Source organism: Garra rufa, chromosome 3 (genome assembly GCF_049309525.1).
Source record: "Garra rufa chromosome 3, GarRuf1.0, whole genome shotgun sequence".
Classification (NCBI taxonomy): Eukaryota; Metazoa; Chordata; class Actinopteri; order Cypriniformes; family Cyprinidae; genus Garra; species Garra rufa.
In genome coordinates, this window is record NC_133363.1 from 7,959,009 (window position 1) to 7,977,023 (window position 18,015).

Consider the following 18,015-nt stretch of genomic DNA (forward strand, 5'->3'; position numbering starts at 1 on the left):
AGCACAGGAGTCGGAAACGGCTGGTCAATCCATTTAGCCTAAGGCCACTGATTTGTTCGTATTTACTGCAACACCCAAAGAAAAGCCGAGGTATTTTTCCCTCTCTCCTTCCTATTGATTCGGCTCTTAGAAAATCTGCTCTGCTGTCTAAACACTATTGATCCCCCTGCTCTCCTCGCCAGCTCTTGCACCAGTGTATAAAGGGACTGGATGAATTGAAATTTCATTTCCGACAACTTGTTCCTTTTATTTTTTGCTTCTTTTTTTTTGACCGAGAAGCAAGGCTCAGAGCGTCGCTCAGCGTGGGTCAATAGCTGCATGAAGGCTGAAGGTAAAGGTCAGTAGAGGTGAACTGTTCTACTGTTAGTTGAGGGTCTGTACTGTAAGGTGCCTTTGAATTTGGCCAAAATGAAGAATCATAGAATCCATTTCCTTTGCTTTTCAACATTTGTATGACCCATAATGTGTGTGTAACTACAGGAATGGGGTCGGCTCTGGAGGGCACAAGAGGAGCTGAAAGCGAGAGAAGAGGAGTGGAAGAAAGAGAGGTCCTTTCTTCAAGAGCAGCTCAATGGCATCAGAGAGGAGCTCCACCGCGCCAACCTCAGGGTACCGCCGCCAAACCTATCTTCCCATTAGCCTAAGATCTAATGGATCCTTTTCACATTTCTCAGAAGTTGTCTTAGTTGGGTAAACTACTTAAGTGGTAATGGAAACTGCAACAAATATAATGCTTGTGTAGCATAGCGTTTCTATGACAAAATAGAGAGATTGTTCAGAAGAGAAAAAGATGTCAAATTTGCCTCATGATAAAGATGAACACACAAACAGTCCTTGCCTGTACGATATTCCATCGACATTGCATATTCATCCTGGTACTAAGATAGTAATAAGCCATATTAAAGGGGTCCTATTATGCTTTTTCACTTTTTGAATTTTAGCCAGTGTGTGGTGTGTATGTTTTGGCATAAAAAACATCTACAAAGTAACAAACCTCAAAATCCACTCCAAAGGGAGATATTTAGTTTTTTAAAAATCCCTTTTCAAGAACTACAACAAACAGCTCCTTTGGACTACAGCATTTGTTTTCCGGATTCTATGAAGTCACAACGCGGTCCTATAGAATATCATTCAAATAAATCCTGCCTACAGAAATCGTCAAATCTTCTGGGATGCCTCAGCGAGCTGCAGGACGGCTCGTATAACTGCGAGCATTGACTAAAGTGTCCGCGAACTGTTCTGGTAGCCGTGCTGGAGCCGTGACGTTGACGTGTGCGGTATAGAGGGTCGAAACACATTCGGAGCCGCAGCTGATGTAAACACAAGCATTGACTAGAGTGACGATTATCGGTGGCCACGTCAGGGCCACACCGTAGACATGTGCAGTGTGTGGTAAGACATTTATTCATCATACAGTGTAGATAGCTTCACTAGCCTTATGCCGGAGCTGGTTTTGGGCATGTAAATAATAAAAAAATGAGCACAATAATGATAATATCATGTATCAGCGATCTCGGAGGCTGACGATAGGACCTGTATGCATCCTAGGTGCATATGACTTCCTTCTTTCAGACGAATACAATCGGAGTTATATTAAAAATAATCCTGGCACTCCCAAGCTTTAGAACGGCATAGACTGAACGGCATAGACAAGTGTTTCTCTCCATCAGTCCAAAACAAGTCGATCTATAATAAAAAGTGCCTCACATGGCTCTGGAGGGGTCAGTAAACGCCTCTTTTAGTGATCCGATGGGATTTTGTAAGAAAAATATCCATATTTAAAATGTAAGAATCACTTTAATCTATCTTGCACAGTTGTACACAGAACTTGCTGCTTTGGGAAGGGGCGTGGCAGGACTGAAACACCGTCTAACCTCTTCGACAATCGCAATGCAGTGGAACTGCTAACCAATCACAACACATTTCATTTTTCGGAAGGCGGACCTTCATCAAACCCGGAACTAATCGAGCCATTTGTGCCAGCCTGGGGAGAAAGCTATTGTAATAATGTAAATTATGTGAAAAATAATGTGTTTTTCGAACCACCAAGCATGAGAGCATGTTCTAATGCACCTCCAAAACAAAATAAAGACTTTGTAAAAGAGCATAATAGGACCCCTTTAATCCTTTTCCTGCCGTTGATGAAATCAATGGCATTGAATTTTTTAAACAGCGCTTCCCCGCCATAGACAAATTATTCCAGCAATCGCTGTTTTCATACAACAAAATACTCTGGGGTTCATGAAAGATTAATGAATATTATTAAAAAATGTGCACTGACTGAAATCTTAAAAATAATACAATGGCAGGAAAAGAGTTAAAGGCAACCCCAGCTATTAAAGGGGTCATATGATGCTGCTAAAAAGAACATTATTTTGTGTATTTGAAGTAATGCAATGTGTTTAGATGGTTTGAGGTTCAAAAACGTATAGCAAGATGAGACAAAAACAATAAAACCCAATGTAAATGAGACATTTGTTGCATCCAGTGAGGACATAATTGATTATAATACTGATTATACTTACTCATACTGTCTTTTTACACATTGCGTTGCATTGCATTGCGTTGTGCTGCGCTGCGTAAACATAAGACCATGTCTGCATTTGTTATCATAGAAACGACAAACTACAAGCACTACCCTACACTGCTCAAAACTTGTGTTTGAATAGCCAGTAGGAAATAGTTTTTTTTTTTTTTTCAGAGTTTTGTTGCGGTAAAAATAGTAACAGGTAATGCCAGTAGCTCAACAGTTTTAAATAATCAAAATATTGGTGCACCCCATTATCCAAAATCTATAAAGAATGATGTGGATTATATTAAGCCATACAAAAGTAATTGAATATATCTGGGGTTCCTTTTGAAAAAAAAATAATAATAATGTTATGATTTTTTGCTTAATGATATAAAGTTTGGTCATTATTTTATTTGATACTGAAAAATGTATCTATAGGGGCAAATTACACTGCTTTTTAAATTGACCAGATTTTACATTCACAATCATAAGAATTATACTTTGGATAAGATTGCATAATCACTCCCTTAGACGTTGTGCTAGAAACACTCAGCAGCAGTGCTAACTGGTTTTCTGTAATTGAATGCCAATGTTATATAACACAAAGTATAGTGTTATAAATGTGCATTAATTTTTTAATAATGAAATTATAAAAAGTTGCTAGATTTATGAGGTTAATATCTGTGGAAAAGCATCATCACAGTCTGTGAAAAAGGTCCGAGCTGCTCAAAAGAGGGAGGCCCTGTTTTAATTATCATAAATATTCATATAACGACCTCAAGCCCATCCCACATTCCATTTCCAGCTCTTAATGTTGATGCATATTTGAATAGATTATCATTACGGCCATCATAACTCTTATTACGGTAAACGTAATTACCAGATTTACGGCAGAATTATTATTTTCGTCCCCTGCAGCCATTTTGCTCAGCAAACCCCATTTCCCCCCCCGTCGTGAGTCTGCGACCCCCTCCCAAAACGTCGAGCCGTTGATAAAGATAAACACACAAACAGGCAACAGCGGCTGTGTCCGTGCCTGTACGACACTCCATCTGAATTGCATATCCGCCCTGCCGCTGAGATTGTCATAAGCCGTATTAAGAAAAATGGTCACGCGGTTTGACACAAATTGGAAAATGACATTTGGAAAGCGCCGCTGCGGTGGAAATTAGAGGTATTAAAATTATAAATCAATGTCTGGGTAGAAGGAACAAACGGGGGGCGGGGGTTAAAGGTCCCCTCATGACTAGGCCCTGCTTGGGCTAATCTAAACCCACCGGGCTTTGATTGTTCATCCACTGTCCACTCGTAAAAAAAGAAAGGGAGGATATTGTGTCTTTTTTTGGAGTCAAGTCAGCTTATTTAGCGGCTCCCACACCAAAACCTGCTAATGGATTATCTTAAAGGTGTGATATGCATTATGCAAAGGCATCCGCTTGACACTTTTAACAAAGTCTTTCCTCCCTGTGCGTCTCACCTTCAGTTGTCTTTGTTCGTGTGTGTGTGTGTGTGTGTGTGTAGGAAGAAGAACATCGGCTGAAAGTGCTGCAGATTGATGAACTCCAAAGAGAGGTTGACAAGACGCTGGCACTGCTTGAAAAGGAGAGAGAGGTCAGCAAAACCCTACTTAATAGCCTCCTGTACACTTTGGGGTGCAATGCGAAAATGTAAGGATGTACCTCTGGTCGCCGTGAACTTGAAGTTCACACTTCTTTATTTGCCATTTTTATTTCGTTTTAAAAGTAAAAGGCTCCCTGATGGTCGGGCCTGCTGGGTCTCTGAAATCCTTGACACGTCTGACCCTTATTCGTCTCAAGACTCTCGCTGTACTCTTGATAGCGGTCAAAGCTCAGAACACAGCAGTGTGTTTTACACAGCACAATAAAACTGAACAGTTCTTCACTTTTAAATGTTGCTGTTATTCACATTCTCCACCTCAGCTCCCCTGAGCTCTGAACATCTGCTGCTTTCTGTGATGGACCTTTCATTTTTAGTGCCACAGCATTGGTAATGTCAATTGCTCAGGTTGAGAAGAAGCTTATTTACACTTAATGCTACATATTAGCAGTGCTGGTTAGATTACGTTACATATTCTAGTATGTTACTGATTGCAAATTACATAATGGAAATTGTAGGACACATATTAGGTACTGTATACTATTCCATTCTTTATGGAAGCCAGTTTCCGCCACTGAATTAAAAATAAAAAATAATTACGACTCTTTATCTTGCAATTCTGAGTTTTTTTCTCAGAACTGTGAGATTTGAATTCACAACTGCGAGTTATAACGTCAGAATTGCGGGATATAAAGTCACACTGGTGCAGTTCTAACTTTTTTCTAGCAATTCTGACTTTTTTTCTCAGAATTGCGTCATAGGGTGCTTTCACATCTGTGTTTCGGTTCATTTGGTCCGGACCAAGGGCAACAAATGATACATTGTAGCATTTTTCTGCCGTTTTGGGTCCTTTTCACACCACACTGATTGCTCTGGTCCGAAACAGTTGAAACGAACCAAAATGCAGTCATGTGACAACATCCACCTCACTCGTTGGCCAGATCGTGTCATTGAACCACTGATCTATAATAGAGAATTATATAGATCAGTGTGTTGAACGTATTTTCTGAACTGTTAGGGGCCATTCACATGTCGCGTCTTTTGCACGCTCAATCTCGTTATTTCAAATGTAGACGCGTGGTATGCGCGCTCAGAGTGGAAGCGACGCGGTCACGACGCGCAGGCGGTGCGACGCACACGTTTTTTGTGATGTTCTTGTGAGTTTTCGAAAGTTGGGACCTATATGATCATCAGACCAAATTTATGAAGCTCCGCACCTCCTCACAACTTCATGTCATGGGGCTATGTTGCTAAAACGCTAACTGTCAACAAATATTTGTCCTCATCCCATAATGAACAGCGCAGCGGACTACAGCAGCTGGAATAGTCGAAAACGGCGCAGTACTTTTTGCGGTTGGGTCTGTTCTAGTTCGGTTCATGTTCTCACCACAAACGAACCGCTCCAGTGTTCGTTTGAAAGTGTACCGAGACCACCTCTTCAAGGAGGTCTCGGTACGCTTTTTTGGTCCGCTTTTGGTGCGCACTCGAGTGCGATTGCTACATTCACACCTGCCCAAACGAACCGCACCAAGAGGGAAAACGAACTCTAGTGCGATTCAACCGAACTAAACAAGGCAGGTGTGAAAGCACCCATATACTGTACACTTGCAATTCTCACTTTTTTTCTCAGAATTGTGAGATTTGAATGCGCAGCTGCGAGTTATGAAGTCAGAATTGCTAAATATAAAGTCAGAATGGCGGGATATAAACTCACACTTGCGCAATTCTGACTTTTTTCTCAGAACTGTGAGATATGAATGCACAACTGCGAGTTATAAAGTCAGAATTGCGTGATGTAAACTCACACTTGCGCAATTCTGACTTTTTTCTCAGAATTGCGTCATAAAAACTCGCAATTCTGACTTTTTTTCTCAGAACTGTGAGATTTGAATGCATAACTGCGAGTTATAAAGTCAGAATTGCGTGATATAAACTCACACTTGCGCAATTCTGACTTTTTTCTCAGAATTGCGTCATAAAAACTCGCAATTCTGACTTTTTTTCTCAGAACTGTGAGATTTGAATGCCTAACTGCGAGTTATAAAGACAGAATTGCTCAATATAAAGTCAGAATTGCAGGATATTAACTTACACTTGTGCAATTTTGACTTTTTTCTAGCAATTCTGACTTTTTTCTCAGAATTGCGTCATATAAACTCGCAATTCTGACTTTTTTTCTCAGAACTGTGAGATTTGAATGCACAACTGCGAATTATAAAGTCAGAACTGCTAGATATAAAGTCAGAATTGCGGGATATAAACTCACACTTGCGCAATCCTGACTTTTTTCTAGCAATTCTGACTTTTTTCTTTGAATTGTGAGATATATACTCCCAGTTACGAGTTATAAAGTCCAGTTCTGAGGAGAAAAAGACTGATATGACTTAATAACATGCAATTGTGAGTTTATATCACACAATTCTGACTTTATTTCTAAGAATTACAAGTTTATATCTCACAATTCTGACTTTATAACTCGCAATTGTGAGTTTATGTCATGCAATTCTGACTTTATTTCTCAGAATTGCAAGTTTATATCTCACAATTCTGACTTTATAACTCGCAGTTGTGAGTCTATATCACAATTCTGAGAAAAAAAAGAATTGTGAGATAACAAGTCACAATTTTTTATTCGGAAACGGGCTTCCATAGTTCTTTGTTATTAACATCATGAAGTGTTTTAAACTTTACATTACGCCAAGTGGGGTTCATGAATGAACTAAAGAGGGTTTGTGAGAGTTGGAAAAACTCAAATATATAAATGCGGTATAATTTTATAAAAGGAACATGTACGAGAAAAAAAAAATAAGGCAGAATATATTTATATATTTATAGATGAAATATAATCTAATTACAAGTACTTAATTTTTGGAATCTGATTATGTAATTCAGATTAATCAATTGCTACTCAGCACTGCATATTAGTACCTTAAAGGTATGTATTAGTATTTTAAAAATACACTACCCGTCAAAAGTTTTTGAAAAGTATGATTTTTTATGTTTTTTAAAGAAGTTTCTATTGGTCACCAAGCCTGCATTTATTTGATCCAAAGTACAGCAAAAACAGTAAAATTTAGAAATATTTTTACTATTTAAAATAACTGTTTTCTATTTGAATATGTTTTAAAATATAAAATATTACAATTATTATTTATTTGATGAATAGAAAGTTCAGAAGAACAGCATTTATCTGAAATAGATCAAATTTAGTAAATTTAGATTTAAATATTTAGTTTGATTATAATTCTTTGCTTAAAATGCATTATTTAATCTAAGTTTGTTCATGATTCAGTTTGATTCATTTTTAATACATTGCAAAATTATAATGCTTTAAAAATATGCTGAAGACAAATGTTATTGGAGCAATTTACATTGTTGGGGAACATTGATAACAAAAAAATACTTGCTTGATTTTTACACCCCAAATTGGGATGCTGCTTTATTTACATTTTTAATTGACACACTGAAGCATTGATATTTGTTACTGTGTATTTTTGAAGTTTGTTCCTTGTTTTGTTTTGTACACTTAAGTTCACTCGAGTTATGATGCAGCGTTGGACAATTTAGCATTTAAAATGTAGGAAATTTTAGAGTCAGACGGCTTGTCTTGTTCATGGTAGTGTTCTATTATTTTGTGTTTTACTGTAGTTCCTGTTTGCTATGTTGCCTAGATAAAGACAGCCTTCTGTTTTGTCATTTTTATGTCTGTCATGTTTTATTGCTTTATTGTGTATTTGTTTATATCTTAGTTATCTGCTAAACTAATCATCAGAAGCCTAGAAAATAAACTGAAAAGTGTGTGTTTTAATGCATGAGACCTTGCATGAGACCTTGCGTGTGTTTACCACTACAAAAGAATAAGAAAAATAGAGAATATCAGTCAATGCACACAATATAAGAAAAATCCATTGTTGCATTCTCCTGTAGTTTACCCGTGGAGGAAAGATCAGGTAGAGCACCTTCTCTAGGACACTCTGAAGGACTGTGCATTTCTTTTATTTTCTCTTCCTGTTGTTCTTACACATTCATCCCACAACACCTCTCTGTTCTCTTCATCTCTCTCTCTCTTGCTGCAGGATTGTGTAAAGGCCGAGGAGCTGGAACGACTGAGAGAAGAGCAACTCAAGGACAAGGTCTCTCAACAATCCACTGCCTATTAGCTTCTAAGCAATGTCTTCCTCACCGCAGTTAAGTGCCAGTCATAACCTTGCCGTAGTTTGAATTAGAGCTGCAACCGCACGTGTTAGACACTTAACACCGAGACCTCACGCACACACCTACACAATCGCCAATGATGGCTCTGATCAAAACAACATCTAATATTATGACTGGCCCTAAAATAAAATCTAATATTAATGTGCTGCAGAGGCCAGATCTCAGCATCAGGAGGTATAGCCGATGCCAGTCACCGCTCAACAGGCCACTATTGAAAAGCTACAGAATTACGTATTTTCTAAATTGACTAATCAAGAGGGACCCTTTTCCTAAAATATAAAGGAAATTATTTTAATTTATAGTGTAAGTCAATAAAATAAAAAATATGTAGTAATATATTATTATCACTATTATTAATTTGTTAAATATTATCTGGAAAATATATAATTTCTTACTTTTTATAAAATTTTAATTTTGATAAATTTTTGAAATATACAGTGTATATATACATATTTAGCACTTTTTAAGATGGCTGTAGTTTATTAAAAATGATTATTTAATAAATAATTTTTTAGATAAATAATAATAGTATTTAAGTGTTTAGTATTGAGTGCATGTGTAAACGGTGCCTGTTCGTGATGGTGATTTTAGTTACATTGTTCCACCATTAGATGGCGACAACAGGCTGTTTTTGCAAGTCAGCAGGAAAGACTTTTATACTGAAAAATAGACACATTAGAAACAGAAGTTATTTTTAGTTTCTGCAACAGTGCTTGATGCACCTAACAGTTAACAAATGCAATGAGCAGCGCTGTCGTCAGAAATCACCCTTAAAGGTTGTATTAGCGATTTCTAGCCTAAAACATAAAGTGTCAATTTCAGCTGACCTTTCTTCACGATCCGCTCGCTGCCTGCCCCATAAATTGTCTGTGAAAAAACCGCGTCTCTCTGGTCAGCCTAGGGTCCGAGATATGCCAAAAAAACAATCGGCACTACCAACCTTTCCACAGATAAACAAACAGTGTTCCAACCAATCAGTGTCAGGGGTTTGGTGTTGTGGACTTTCCTACTGGTGCAGGGATGTGAGGGAGGCGGAGCGAAAGTCCACAACACCAAACCCCTGACGCTGATTGGCTGTTTGTTTATCTGTGGAAAGGTTGGTAGTGCCGATTGTTTTTTTGGCATATCTCAGACCCTAGGCTGACCAGAGAGATGCGGAGAAAGCTCAGCTGAATTTGACACTTTATGTTTCAGGCTAGAAATCGCTGATACAACCTTTAACAGATGAAAGGATACTAACGTTACCACAAAGATAACGCTTTCCTCAGCAGACATTCAAACTGCTTCATCATATGTAATACTACACATAACAGTGAGCTTGTTACAGGGCGAAAGAGACTTGAAGCAAGCGGATCCATCTGCATAGCTTTTATTAATAAACATAGACATGGTCATTCACAGGCTTGGGTCAAGCATAGGCAAACAGGTATACAGAGGGCAAGACACAAGAGTAATCCAATCCAAGACAGGTGAGGGTCGGTCGGCGGCCAACTTAATCCAGGGGGCTAGGCAAAAGGGTAATCCAATCAGACAGTCAATAGATCGTAAGAGGAGCGAACAAAGTCCGAAACAGCAAGGCGAAGGGTTAATCCAAACAGGCGAGAGATCCAGGGCAGGCGGCAGACTAGACAAGACGAGAAAATCAGGCGGGGATTGAAGACACGGGTAAACAGACTAGGAACAAGGCTAAACAAGACTCAGGTAAACTAGAAATGGCTCCGGACAGTTGCTAACACTGGTAGCATGTTAAACGCAATACAATACTCGGCCTGGAATTATTGTAATGGAATTGTATTTATATGGTACGTGAATGGATACAGGTGAAAGTGCAGTCTGCGCAATGGGAGATGGGAAGCGTAGTCCAGGTAAGGGTGAAGTTTGAAAGTCAATGTAATGAGCGCGCGACCTCTGGTGGTGAGTGGACAGAAGAACACGGGCAGGGTTCGTAACAGAGCTTTTAATACAGCAATACAATAAGTTTTCAATGAAGCAGCTCAACATTCTTTCATTACTAGTTCTAAAGTGAAGTTTTCGAATCAGTAACGGAGGCTTAGGCTCCTGTTCAGCTGTTAAACTGAGATTTGAATCTGTGGCGGAAAGAACTTTTCAGAAAGCACCCAAACAACTTTTTGAAGCATTCTAGGGCTTCCTGGTCCCTGAAACACATTAAATAATAATTATAAACTAACAACATCTTATTTTTATTATTGTTGCACTCTTTTTCTCTGAATTTTTTTCTGGTGACCCCTTGCCATCTTCTGTGATTCGCGGACCCCAGATTAAATAGTTAACATTATGAATTGACCGATTGTTGGAGAAGTAGTGGTCCGTTATGATCCATCCTGACCCTAAACTATAAAGCAGACAGAGTGTTAAGACCCAGGTGCTTTTGCACAAGCCTATCACATTTTTTTGCATTGACTGTGAGTGCAGATGGATAAATTTGGTCCATCTAGTGGATCTTTCTTTTTAAGCAAATCTCAGATCTCTTGTGTCGTCGCAAAGAATGCGAAGTTACTTTTGGCTTTAGGTAGGCTGTACCTGTGTTTGGGTGAAGGTAACCTGAGGGCGAGCGCTCAGACGCTCTTGTTTTTACAGTGTGGCCTCCATGCGCTTTGGGACCTCTGTAAAGCAGCTGCTTCAAAGTGTGACCAACCGCCACTTACCACTGCGTTTTCCTCTGCTCCTCAGACAAGATTACTTTCCAAACAGAGTGCAGACAGCTTGATTAATAGAGGGGTCCACAGAGGTGGCCGCCGCCATATATTTTCACACTTACTTAAGCTCATTTCATTCGCATGGACTTTTATGCGCTGAACCTCTAACCACAGGAGTCCGTCGGTTCATAAAAAACTCACAGCTCTTTGAGACGTTGTCTGAGAAAACACATTACAGATTCTAGATGTTGTGTTTAAAAGCTGATAGACAAGGTCACTTCTGAAGTAACTTGCTTTTAATCTGTGTATGTGTTTGGGCATCAGTCATGGTGTGATGCAACATTCATTAATGATTTATGTAAATATAGAATGTCTTACTGAGGATTCAATATTCTGATTTTCAGAATGTACTGGCTATGGATTCTGCATATATTTGTGACTAAAGTTGTGATGGACATACTGTATATGGTCTTGATATGTCTTCAGCTCAGGGTATTGGCTTTCTTGCTACTTTTAATTGTGTGTACAGTGAGAGATAGGATAGTACTGTAAATTATGGCAAAGATGGACTACATCAGGAAATGTTGCAAGCCAGATTCAAACTTGAATTTCTTACTTGAGCACCGCGGCTCAATGTTTTCGCGCACATAACTGAATCAAAGCTCCAACAGTGTAGAGATGTGATTCTAAACTGGAGACATCAGTCTACAGATCCGTTTACCAGGCTTCCTGTAATTTCAGGAAAAAAATCATGAAAATTTGTTGGTCAAAACGTGGAAACCATGCAGAATTTAAAGCCTAACCAATTTTAATTTTGCAAAATTTATTTGCTTGAAAACTTGTTTTTTTCCCCTCCCCCTTTTTAATGGAACAGTATGGAAGCCTGTTTTTGCCACTGAATAAAAATTTTAAAAAAGATTATTGGGACTTGTTATCTTACAATTCAGGCTTTTTTTTCTCAGAATTGTGAGATATAAACTTGCAATTTTGAGAAATAAAGTCAGAATTGCGTAATATAAATTTGCAAAGTCGCAATTGTATGGTTTAAACTCGTAAAATTGCGATTTATAAAGTCAGAATTGCATGATATAAATTCGCATTTGCAAGTTATAAAGTTACAATTCTAAGATATAAACTCACAATTCTAAGAAATAAAGTCAGAATTGTGTGATATAAACTCACAATTGCAAGTTATTAAGTCATAATTGTGAGATATAAACTTGCAATTCTGTGAACATATTTATATGTCACAGTTCTGAGAAAAAAAGTCAAAATTGCGAAATACAAACTCGCAATTGCGAGAAAAAAAGTCAGAATTTCGCAATTCTGACTTTATTTCTTGCTATTGTGAGTTTATATCCCACAATTCTGACTTTATATCTAGCAATTCTGACTTTATAACTCGCAATTGTGTGAAAAAATCCGAATTGTGAGATAAAAAGTCGCAATTACCTTTTTTTTTTTTTTTATTCAGTGGTGGAAACGGGCTTCCATAGAACAGTGTATTTCACCTTTACACAAAATACAAAAAAAGCAAGAACAAAAATATGCAACACAACCTTTATAACAGTATAGCAGACTACAATTGTCATACGATACTGTATCTCCCAATAATATGTCTTAGTGAAAATTATATTGAAATGCGTAGTTTTATGATCAAAGCTCTGTAGCTTATAATATAACATTTAATGCAATACAGTACAATGACAAAGATGTTCAAATAAGCATTAATCGTTCATCAAAATACTTGATACTCATTTTTTAACATTAATTTCAAAAATTAATAATAAAAATCATAAAAATTAGTGAATATTTGTGTACCACAACCCGAACATGGAAAATTTTGATCATGTTAATGATCTGTAGGCCCTCGAAATGTGTATTCCAAATATGTATCTTTTATGGGGATAAATGGCACTTGGTTTGACATTTTCCCATCTAATCCAATCACATTCATGCATTTTGTTGAATTGTTCAAATACATTTTGTGGCTAATGCACATGCATGTATGAAGCTTCCTGTGCATGTGTGTGTGTGTGTGTGTGTGTGTGTGTGTAGGTTGTGCATCAGGAAGAGCTGATTGCAGAGTTTCAGAGAGAGCTGGAGAAGGCTGGATTTGACCAGAAGGAGAAAGAGCTGAAGGAATGGAAAGAGCAACGGTGCTCCATCTCAGAGAGCCTCCGGCATGCGCACACACAGCTCCAGCAGGCCCAGGAGAGCCGAGACCAGGCCATCAACAGTCTAGAAGTACAACAGGAGAAGAGCCGCAGCCTGCAGGATGATGTGGACAAACTCCACATTGCGGTGAGGACAGGGGACAAAACACTAAAGGATTTAAGGATAAAGGTCAAGGTCATAGGTCAAAATTAGAGTCAGTCGATTCACATATTTAAAGGATTAATATACCCAAAAAATGAAAATTCTGTCATTAATTACTCACCCTCATATCGTTCTAAACCAAAAGAGCTTTGTTTATCTTTGGAACACAAATTAAGATATTTTTGATGTAATATGAGAGCTTTCTGGTAGTTGTGTTGCTGTTTATGCAGGGTCAGAAAGCTCTTGGATTTCATCCAAAATATCTTAATTTGTGTTCCGAAGATGAAAGTCTTACAGATTTGGAACAGCATGAGGGTGAGTAATTAATGACAGATTTTTCATTTTTGTTCTGCTAGGGACTTTAGTATGCGTGTGTGATTAATCTGATCAGTTTAAAATCAGACAAACAGAATGAAACTTCTATTAAATACATGTAAATAGAAGGGTGTTAAACATTTAATTAAATGCATGCTTTAACCTGTTAAAAACTAGGAAAATGTAAAAATGAAAATGAAGAAGATGAAGAGAGGAGATTATAGATATAAAGCCATAAAGGATGGGGGGAAGTGAAGAGCTGTGATACAGTCCATAGGAAAGACTGAAAGGAGATAAATGAGGAAGAACAGGACACGTCTGGATGGCTAGAGGTCAACAGGTCTCCAGACTTTGACCCCGTGACCTCTTCTCATTCACACATCAGCACACTCGCGGCCAATTAAGCTGAGCTCCACACTGGTGTCCAATCAACAGTAGGAAAGGAGACCGGTACTGAAAATTAAGCTTTTTCAGCTCTGCCCCTTCCCTCCACACATGCTTAAAAACACGTTTAATATATAAGGGGACAGGGTTTTTAATCATCAATTTGCACCTAGACAAAGACCTTTGCACTTTAATAGAGGAAAGAAACAGAAGAAAAGCAGTTCACTTCTGGTTGCCTGTAAATTAGAGTTTTGATTCAATTTGCTAACAATTATAGGCTTATACTCCATTCAGTTTGTTTAGTTTACATGTTAAAGGTGATCTATTACGCCCTTTTTTATGTAAAATAAGTCTCTGATGTCCCTAGAGTGTGTATGTGAAGTTTTAGCTTAAATTACCTGACTGATTATTTTTGTATAGCTTGTTAAAATTGCCACTTTTAGGGTATGAGCTAAAACATGCCATTTTTGTGTTTGTCCCTTTAAATGCAAATAAGACGGTGCTCCCGGCCCCCTTTTCAGAAGAGGGTGGAGCTTCAAGAGCCGGCAAAAACAAAACCGTACAATCTCACGCACTGAAAATGTCAGAAACTCTCAGTAGTGGTGTTCATCCTTATATCATCTGATTGTACTGTGCATAATAAACATGCATTTAGAAATTATATACATGTAGATAGGAAGCACAGTGCAAAAATAACAACATAGCTGGTCTCATGGTGTCTTTGTGTGTAGAGATCATCACAAATGGGCAGGATTTCTCCCTATGATAACGTCAATTTAGGGAGAAATCTGGAATCACGTGTTTAGAGACATGGTTTATGATTTATTGGGATTATTAAAAAAAAGTAGTGGGTGAGGTTTCACCATATAGGCTGGTTGTTTTCACACTGTGGCCACACAACTCTGTTTAAACTTTATAAAAGTGATTTTTGCATAATAGGTCCCCTTTAATATTCAATATTTATAATGTAATCAAAATGTCACAACTTGATCATCCAGTAAAACAATTGACTTGTCTCTTGTGACTTATGCCAGACTTCTCCAATCATTTCGTCCACTTAAACTCCGTTCCTTTTTTCCAAACAACAATCAGTAAATAGAACCAAATCCCTATCCTGCATTTTTAAATTTTTCGATAATCAGTTTGACTTGGATGTTCTTTATGGAAAATATCTGTTACTTCTTCAATTACATGATGACTTTTAGTGTTCTGCTATCCAATAATTTTGTCCATAATCTTACTGTCTTTGTGTAATAGTTAAAAGTGCAGTATGCAGTTTCTGAATTACAAATCTATAGCATATTTGTCAAGACCAAGTTTACCAAAAACTTGAGTTTAAACTTTGCAAGTCCTGTGTCTCGAATGAAACCCATTTCATTCCTCCATCTTGTTCAATTGTTTTTCTTTGACCTTCTGCAATGGCTTCTGCCTCTTCGTGTTTTTCTTCGGCTTCTACTTTGATTTCTTCTTCGACTTCTACTTCTTCTATGACTTCTGCCTCTTCGACTTTTTCTTTGACTTATAATTTTTCGACTTCTATGGCTTCTTCCTCTTTGACTTTTTTTTCCGACTTCTACTTCTTCCATTTTCTTAAAAAAATTTCCTTCAACTTTTCATTTTTTCTTTGATTTTTTTCTTCGACTTTCTACTTCTTTGACTTTTTCTTCTACTTTAATTTCTTCTTCGACTTTCTTCTTTGACTTCTACTTCTTCTATGACTTCTGCCTCTTCAACTTTTTCTTTGACTTATAATTTTTCGACTTCTATGGCTTCTGCCTCTTCAACCTTTTCTTCGACTTCTACTTCAATTTTTTCTTCGACTTCTTTGATTTTTTCTTCAACTTCTACTTCTTCTATGGCTTCTGCCTCTTCTACTTACATTTGAACACTGCCAGTGGTTACCATTGTTTTACCCTGTTTTCTGTGTATTTTGACAAGTCTTCGTATTTTGGCTTGTGCTTCTATAACCAAATCTGTCTGACTTTCTTTTCCCATGTAATGCGTCAGGCCCTCTCTCTCAGCTGGCTACAGTAGCCACGCCCCAAACTCTTGCTATTGGTTGAGCTAGAAATAGATTGACGGATCTGAGTAATTTTTTTTTTGAGGAAATAAACACACAAATTGCATACTTACAGTAGTCAATGACCAATAAACTGGGTTAAGACAAAATATTTTGACATTTAAAAACAAACTTCAAGCTCAAGCTCTCTTGTGACCTTCACATGACCCTAAATACCAATCCTTAAAACTGGCCCATTCCAAATTCTTACAAAATATCCAAAGGACCCCTGCTGCCTCAATTTGTGTTGTGTTTTTCTTTATGATTACTGTAGGCAATTTGATTAGACCGTCTATTTTCTGCTTTATATCCCACATCCACTTACAGAAAGATGCTAGAATCATATTTTATTTGAAGTTGGATCATTGTGTTTGGAATAAAGGGGGGAATTGTACTTTAGCAGATAATTATGTGTAATCCACAATAATTTCCAATAATAACAGACAAAGTGGTTTGAGCCCACGTTATCCAATTTGCCATTTAATGTGAGATAGGCTGCCGCTCGCTCCCTAAAAATTGAACCATTTCCTTAAATCGGCAATTTGCCCTGCTTCCAGAATGCATAGACTACAGAAATGATGGAAAATCATATTCCAGTACTGTCTTTATATGTGACCCTGGACCACAAAACCAGTCTTAAGTCGCTGGGGTATATTTGTAGCAATAGCCAAAAATACATTGCATGGGTCAAAATTTTAGATTTTTCTTTTATGCCAAAAATCATTAAGAAATTAAGTAAAGTTCATGTTCCATGAAGATTTTTTGTAAAATTCCTACTGTAAACATATCTAAATGTAATTTTTGATTTGTAATATGCATTGTTAAGAACCTAATTTGGACAACTTTAAAGGTGATTTTCTCAGTCTTTTTGACTTTTTTGCACCCTCAGATTTCTGATTTCAAATAGATGTATCTCAGCCAAATATTGTCTTATCCTAACAAACCATACATCAATAGAAAGCTTATTTATTCAGCTTTCATATGATGTATAAATCTCAGTTTTGACAAATTTAACCTTATGACTGGTTTTGTGGTCCAGGGTCACATATAGAAACAGAAGATGATTTTTGTATGTTGTCGTTTCTTTCTGATGTTTTGTATTGAACCCTGCTGTTTTTAATTGACACCTGCTAATGGTCTGTCAGATGGGTCAGTGTGAGGACAAACTGCAAGCTTTAAGCCACGAAACAGATTTTTTGAAAAAGAGAGTGCAAGGACATGACCAGCAAACTATAGTTCTTCACACACACACACACACACACACATATATATATCTATCTATATCAGTAAGATTTTTAAGTTTCTTATGCTCATCAAGGCTGTGTTCATTTGATCAAAAATACAGAAAAAAATTTAATAGTGTGAAATATTATTACAATGTAAAACAAGGTTATTCTATATTAATATACATTAAAATTTAATTTAGGTCTGTAATTAAAGTTGAATTTTCAGAATCATTACTCCAGTCTTCAGTGTCACATGATACTTCAAAAATCATTCTTATATGCTGATTTATTATCAGTGCTGGATACTTTTTCAGCATTATTTGATAATAAAAGATTCAAAAGAACAGCATTTATTTAAAATAGAAAGGTTTTCTAACAATAAATACTACTGTTTGGTCAGTAAATTATTATTCTTTCTTTTTTTCTTTTTTTTAATTAATACTTTTATTTACCAAGGATGTTTTTTAATTAAAGAAAATATAATAACAAAATGTAAAAAGTGATAGCATAGATTTACATTGTTAGAAAAGATTTATATTTTGAAAAAAAGAACCACAGGTTTCAAGAAATTATTTGGCAGCACAACCGTTTCCAACATTGACAATTCTGATAATAAATCAGCATATTAGAATGATTTCTGAAGGATCATGGAGTAACTGGAGTAACAGTTGATGAAAAGTTTAGCTTTGCATCACAGGAAGAAATTTATTT

General features: G+C 37.1%; 1 protein-coding gene across 1 annotated transcript in view; it reads left to right on the plus strand.

Annotated features, from left to right (window-relative positions):
• Positions 1-18,015, plus strand: part of pmfbp1 (polyamine modulated factor 1 binding protein 1) — a 210,144-nt gene that overhangs the window by 131,779 nt on the left and 60,350 nt on the right. Inside the window, exons 5-8 of the mRNA XM_073835679.1 lie at positions 481-609; positions 4,034-4,123; positions 8,206-8,262; positions 13,060-13,305. Of these exons, the coding sequence (XP_073691780.1) occupies positions 481-609; positions 4,034-4,123; positions 8,206-8,262; positions 13,060-13,305 (522 nt within the window). The remainder of the gene's footprint in view (positions 1-480; positions 610-4,033; positions 4,124-8,205; positions 8,263-13,059; positions 13,306-18,015) is intronic.